Below are 7,272 nucleotides of genomic sequence, written 5' to 3'. Positions count from 1 at the left end.
AATTTATCATTCACATACTTACAAATCATTATCTTATAATTTCTATGTATCTATTATATATCTAATACATGTATAAAAACTAGTTTAGTAAATCAAATGAAAATCAGGTTTTCGAAGTTTTTTGTTCCTAAGCATTTTAACCTGTGATCTCATAACATGTATTAAAGTGTAACTATTAATCATATACATTTATTTTAATTTCTTATGAAAGAATTGAAGTCATAAATTACGAGTAATTGTTTTGATTTTAAACTACGTACTCTTTTATTTGTGAACTACTCTTGAAGTATAATTCCATAGAACAATAAAATTACAGATTATTGGATTTCGAGCTAATTTAAAATGGCAATAAATTTCAAAGAAAAAGCCTCCACCACTACATTCTTCGTACCACGATCTGCAAATTAAACCTCATCAATCAATTCTTATCGGATTTTAATTAACGTAAAAACCGTACTCCGTACAGACTGCCCATCAACAAGTACTACCTCCACCGTCGCTCAAAATAGTACTCAATTAAAATTGCTTTGCTTTAATATGTATACTGAATAAAAGCTATAAGTACATAAATACATGTGATGTAGTGAGTTGATATCCGACAAATATTATTTTATTATCACAATCAACAAAAGATTTGATGAAAGTATTGTTTGTTTTGCAGATGTAAGAGAAAAAGCAAAAATGATAAATAAAAGTAAGACAAGATTTCCTAGTATATATGCTGATTAGATAGATTGAATTGAATTGAATTGACAACTTCAAAAGTTGTAGGTAATATGTTATTCAAGTCCCTAGAGTTTATTTAGGATATTTTATTTGATACCCGATACATGTTTTAATAAAATTAATTCAATGTTATCTATATTTTTTTATATAACATAATTCAATATCTAGGTTTTAGGTAAAATAAAACAAGTATTAAAGTAAAACAAATAAAATAACAGATTTCTCTTCACTAAACATCACCGTGCATCATGAAAATTATTAGACATCCATTGCTTCGTGAATCTTCGTGCATCAATTTAATCATAACTTAATGGTCAATATCTTGTCCTATTTATTTTACATTAATACTTATTTTACAATACCTAACTTTCAATGTTTATTTATATATCCTTAAATTGGTATTTTAACTTATTGAGGTCGGACAGTAATAACATTATACAACTATACAAGTAATAATAAAGTTAAACTACATTGTATTCATGGTGTGATGGTGAAAATGACTGATGGTGGTGGAAGCGACGTCAAGGGAAGATAATTAATATAAAAGTAACTGATTTAAAAGGTTGATGAAAATACTTAAACGGATAAATGATTGATAATGTAATTTAATTATTAATGTTAAGGGATAGTATATGTGAAAATAATTTAAAGAATGTTAGGTAAAAGTATTACATGGTATAGATAAAGGAAGGCAATTTAAATATTTCCCCGTGTAACTTCCACCAAAAGAGCTGCTTAACAATTTTGTTATAACAAAAACCTTAGATTTTTTTTTCTTTTGAAAAAAAGAAATATCATAGTTAAAGAAGAAAAGAAAGCAGTAATACGACCATATGAAGTGAACTATGAGTATATGTACTTGTATAATATAATTATAAATAGCTTATGTACTTGTATCAAAAGTTAAAGTTTTGTGGTATCAAACATTTTATAGCAATGACAATTAATTTGTAGTTCACTTTTAAAAGCTAAAAAGAATATATTCTCAGTCTCTGCCTTGATAGCGCAGTGGACATCTCCGTCTTGCAATGAAGTTTGGGCATTGGGAAACCAAGGTTAATTTGAATCCGAGCAAGCAAGGTTTTTCCCTAATTTAGCGTCATTTTCCCTCCCCTGTGGTTTCCTGACTTTGTGGATCGGTCGCTAATGACTGTCTGCCCAACTAGATGTAACGACTAGTCGTCTCGTGACACGAACGTTAAAAAAAATATATTCCCTAACTCCATAAGAATATATTCCATTATTTTCTTTCGCACCATTTTATTTTTAACTTTAAGCAAAAATCAAATCGTTATATATTCCATTATTTTCCTGTGTACTATTTTGTTTTTTACCTTTAAGCAAAAATCAAATCTCTGTATATTCCATTATTTTCTTGTGTTGTACTTTCCTTTTTACCTCCAAAAATTAAGTCGCGACCTCCTTCTACCAGCGTAAAAAATGACTCATAAGTCGGTACAAAACCACTACGAATACATCGACAATGCTAAAATCATTATGACCAGTAAACCTGATAAGTTCCAAACAAATTACTACAACGGCAAAACGTAACACCATAGGAATTAAAATCAACACATCAAAACTTAAGACATGACAATCGAGGCTAATGAAACTACAATATTGAAACTGACAATCCATGTTATATAAGTGTTCACCTACAACTTAAAATGCTATATATATGTTCACCTACCTTATAACTTCGTATTCATTCACCCTATGCTAAGAGCCTAAGATAACAGGGATATATACATCATTACAATAATTTAAAAATGGGTGTCAGTACGGAACTTAGTATAATGAAATGATAAGAGATGAATGAGGGAATATGAATGATGAAAATAGTGATCATCATGATGGTAAAATTTATAAAGGAGTGGGCAGCAATAGAAAAGCTTTTATTTCAGATAAAAATTGATGACATTGGCCAGCCTTTTTCCTGCAAAGGTAATGGGGGGTCTGGTCATCAAATAGTTTATTTCAGATGTACAACTACTTTATTATATTCAGATTTAAAAAAAAAAAAAAGTTGAAAAGTTTATATTTAAATATTTTATGGATGATGAAATATACTTAGTATTTTGACTTTGACATTAACATTAGTCATCCTTGTTCAACAATTTGAAGTTGAACCTCCATCAATCAAACAACAATAGATATAATACTCAATCCAAGGTAGAAAAGAAACTATAATCAAACATTTGAGAATTCACCTTTTTGAACTTGATCAGTGGGCATTGAGATGCTTGGATTTTGTGAATGAATTCAAAATTAAAGAGCCAAACTAAGCTAAAGAATGTTACAAATATCCTGACAGTTACACATTTAAAAGAATATAGGAATAAATCTTAACTACACAAGTGTTATCAATGTAATCTTAAATGGATGAATAGAAAACTGGAAACCAGAACTTGAATCTTTAAAAGAGCTAAGATACATGTGTTTCTGATCAATAGATGGCGCAGCAAACTGATCATCATCATCCTAACTGCAACCAATATCAGATCAATTTCAGAAGCCATTTACTAGCTCGTTAAAACTGGGAGGACATATGCATAATACCGAATATAATATGAAGCGGCAAATGGAGGGGTCAAATGATTAACATTTGGCATGTCTCAGATTTTGACTCGAGTCTCTCATTTTTTTTTTATCCAAACCTTTCATTTTCATATTAAGAGTGAGAGTAATATATGATTAGGGAAATCATATCATTTTCAATAAAAAACTGGTTTGAGTCAAATGATTCAATCTGTTTATTGTATAAAAGTAGAATCTGGAGATTTGAATAGTTCCTTTCTAGCTTACTTCTCTACCTTATGTGACCCGTTAGAGATTAAAAAACATAGTGCAAATCCTCCGATTAATAAGTTGATTGGTCATAATTTACCATCTCTAAACAAATCAAACACAGCATGTTAAGAACTTGGCAGAAAATACTTTTCAAGTACATACCTCTTATATGCAGGTTGCAGGATATCGATCCATAGTCCTTACAAAGCTAGGCATGTCAAACCGTGGTCCTGCAACCGTGCGGTATACATAAAGTTTCTCGACAGTACAGTTATCTGGTCTGGAATCCAAATCCCCCCGCTCATCTATAACTTCAACATTAAGCCTAGGCATCTTCTGACTCAGCAGCTTACATGCACCAAGACTGACCGAGCATGAAGACATCCAAAGGGATCGCATTGTCTCCAACTTAGAAACATTAGCCAAGAGAGCCTGATCCCCGAACGGGCAATCTCGAATCTCAAGCTTCCGAAGGCTGTCACAGCCCGACAACACATGATGTAAGCCCAAATCGCTATCACCCGCAAAGGCTATAGAGAGCATCTCTAATTTCTTAGCCCGTGCCCCAATGTATTCAAACACACGGTCTGTGAGGAGACCCGATAATGAGAGACGTTGAAGATCTTTACAGCGGTCTACTATGGCTCCAAAACCAACATCAAGGGGTTCAAATGTTCGGTAATCAGGAGCACGTGGTTCAAGAATGCAGAGTCGGAAGCAAGTTAGGTTAGGCCGGTTCCTAGCAATGGCGATTAATGCAGAATTAGACATCTGCCTGCAGAAGTAAAGAATGGACTGGAGCTTGGTGCACCGCTCAGAAACTAAAACAAGGCCTTGTTCTGTTAAGGATACATTTGCGTCGGCCATAAATGGGTCAGATGGGAAAACTCTTAATTCTCTTAGGTCTTTACAGTATAAAGAAAGAGCATCTAGCCCGGTATCCTCAATGTAATCCAGTACCTGTTATCATGTCATTTATTAGTAATAACTTAAACGGACAGATGAAAAAAGGAAAGAAAAATAAAATCCGATCATCAAATATAACCAGATTTTAGCAGCAAAAACATGCGTTAAACAACTTAAATTAGAAGGTAATGATGATAGAAGTATATACATCATAAATACTTTCATTGCAAAATTCTTGAATCAAAACACTGAACATAAACAAGTGAAACTGCAGAACTTACCCATAGACGCTGCAGATTAGAGCACTGAAGGATGATCTTGGTAACATCTGGACAACGAATAGTGGCATAACTCAAGTTTAAGGATGTGATCCTAGAACAAGCAGGATAAAAAGCAGGAATATAAGATGGTACAACGTCCCAAAACCCAGAAAGTTCCTTAAGCTCCTGGCATCCGGAGAAAGCATCTGATAAACCTTTATATAAATCACGCCTGATTTCTGCAGAATAGGCACCTGTACCAAATTCAACAAGCTGTGGGGCCCGGCGTAGCAGGGTAGATAGTTTCTCAAGGGGAATGGATCGACTGAGTCTAAGAGTCTTTAAGTTGGGTGAACGAGCAATGAGACGTTGGAGTGCTGAGAAGCTAACGTCAGAACCCAAGCAAGACATGTTAAGAGACTCCAATGAGGTACAAGAATCCGGAAAATGACTTAGCCAATGGCCACTCTGGTCGTCCACTTCACACTCCCGCAGATCCAATGCTCTAAGATTTCTACATAGCAAAGGAGGATGAATGTTAAAAAGGAATGCACACATTGCAGATTACCTTTGTGACCAGAATCAAGATTAAGAAAAACCAATGAAAAATTTGAAAACATATTCAAATGTTATCATTATGCAGTTTAACCAGTAGTAGTTCACCACATCTGGAGATGATAAAAGACTATAAACTGAAAAGCGAGTTTTCTTTTTTCTACGACTCTTCTTCCTTTGGAGTCCAATTGAACAAATTTTCTTTTATTTTTCTGGAAAAATGCCACAATTTACTTCCTAAAGACTAATTCAATTGGTAAAGATTATCAAGCAACTGCAAACAGATTTCCATTTGTGCATTGCGCAAAAGTATCAACTTTCACCAATGATCGGCATCAAACAATAAATTTAACAAAACCCGCCAACGATCAGAAACTTTAGTGCATACATATAGAAGGAGAAAAGTATAACATCACACAAATCCAAATATTGTTCTTTTCCTACAATAACAGTAACTTTACCTGCAATTAGCGGCAATGGCAGCAAGTCCATCGGTACTGAAACCCTCACACGATGACAAAACCAAAACTTTAAAGTTCTTGAAAGACTTGGCGATCAACTCCAAGCAATCATCAGTGACCACCATCCTCTTAAGTTTAATCTCCTCTAACCGCGGGTATGCCCTAGACATCTCAGATATCCAAGGATGAAAATATCCTCCCCAACCATCAGGCACCAGATTAAAATCCGCAAAATGCGGTTTCCCTTTCAGCTCCAAAGATCTCACCTCTGGAAACCTTCTAATCATCATCTTCGGATTCACTGCGTAACAGTTTCCAATGAATATCGTCCTCCTGCAATACCTCTCGATGTCATACCAGGACTTGCACACTAATGATACAACATTCCGGTCGTGATGCGAGGTTATGAACAAGAAAACATGCTCAAGTACTTCCTCTGGAAACCGGCACACCATACCTAACCACCAGTGAACAAACCCACAATACACCTTGACAACCTACAATTCAAGTAAAAAACAACAATATATCACCAGAATTTTTATCAATTAATATTTTAAAATCAAATCAAACCACAAGGATAGATCACTAAATTACAGGGCAAACAAAATTAACAATATATCACCGAAAATCTTCATTTGTTTAACTCTTTCAATCGAATTTAACACAATATACATCAACTAATTGCAGTTTTAGAAGGAAAAAAGTCAACAATATATCACATTTCTTTATTTAAATAATGTCTATGCAATTTATCATAACTTTATACTTTATATTTAATTCAACACAAATATAGTTTATATATAGAAAAAAAAAAAAAACTTTCTAATTGTATTACATCGATCATATACAGTTCAAACACAACCAACAATATATATATCACCTCAGACTAATATGATACATACACACAGAGAGAGACATATATATATATATATATAATACAACAAATATATCTCAGTAATCTTCATTTATAAGCTAAAACAGTAACAAATTTAAAAATTAAAACTCAATATACATCAATAGTTCAAAATTAAGTAAAATCAGCCAAAAACTATCAAATTAAAGCTTCGATATAACTAACTGAAATTCAAAATCAACAATATATATACATATATGTCTAACTGTAAAAAAATCTAAAAATTAAAGCAGGAAATACCTGAAATGATGTGCAGAATACCGTAAAAAAAACGATAGATTAGGTCAGATCGAAGGTAGATTTCAGTTATATGAAAGAGATATATAAAATATAGATATAGAGAGATGAGTAAGACATGATTGGATGGCGTTCTCAATTAATTAATTAGATTATACAGATATAAATGTAAAAAATGTTATTAAAATATATGTGAGAGGTTATATATATATATATATAGCGTGTATGTATATGTAATGTGTGTGTGTAGTGATGGGGGGTTTCTGAGTACGGGAAAAAATGGAGGGTTGGGGATGAGAGATGGGGGTGGGTGGGAGAATGTGGATCGTTGGATTGAAAATGATAGGGATAAATCTTATCTTGCTGCTGCGACGAAGCGCAGCCGCATAAAACGGGTGGGGTAATTATTGGGAAGTGTGTGTGC

The 7,272-nt window shown here is 33.3% G+C and overlaps 1 protein-coding gene across 1 annotated transcript; it reads right to left on the bottom strand.

The window, feature by feature from the left end:
• Positions 1-2,974: 2,974 nt before the first annotated feature.
• LOC122581791 (protein TRANSPORT INHIBITOR RESPONSE 1-like) lies at positions 2,975-7,011 on the bottom strand. Its single transcript, XM_043754070.1, has 5 exons — positions 6,852-7,011; positions 5,699-6,195; positions 4,704-5,196; positions 3,679-4,476; positions 2,975-3,211 (listed from the first exon to the last, which is right to left on the bottom strand). The coding sequence occupies exons 2-4, from the start codon at positions 6,151-6,153 to the stop codon at positions 3,682-3,684; spliced, it is 1,743 nt and encodes a 580-aa protein (XP_043610005.1). The 5' UTR covers positions 6,154-6,195; positions 6,852-7,011; the 3' UTR covers positions 2,975-3,211; positions 3,679-3,681.
• Between the last annotated feature and the right edge of the window lie 261 nt (positions 7,012-7,272).

This window comes from Erigeron canadensis, chromosome 9, assembly GCF_010389155.1.
Source record: "Erigeron canadensis isolate Cc75 chromosome 9, C_canadensis_v1, whole genome shotgun sequence".
NCBI lineage: Eukaryota > Viridiplantae > Streptophyta > Magnoliopsida > Asterales > Asteraceae > Erigeron > Erigeron canadensis.
The sequence above is the reverse complement of the archived record's forward strand: the minus strand, read 5'-3'. Positions and strand labels throughout refer to the sequence as shown.

Bases quoted from the DNA above. Each gene is read 5' to 3' on its own strand.
- LOC122581791 (XM_043754070.1), bottom strand. From the start codon at position 6,153: ATGGTGTGCCGGTTTCCAGAGGAAGTACTTGAGCATGTTTTCTTGTTC. The intron at 5,197-5,698 runs GTAAAGTTACTG...TTTGCTATGTAG, and splicing joins GCCATTGCCGCTAATTGCAG to AAATCTTAGAGCATTGGATC. The intron at 4,477-4,703 runs GTAAGTTCTGCA...ACATGATAACAG, and splicing joins CTAATCTGCAGCGTCTATGG to GTACTGGATTACATTGAGGA.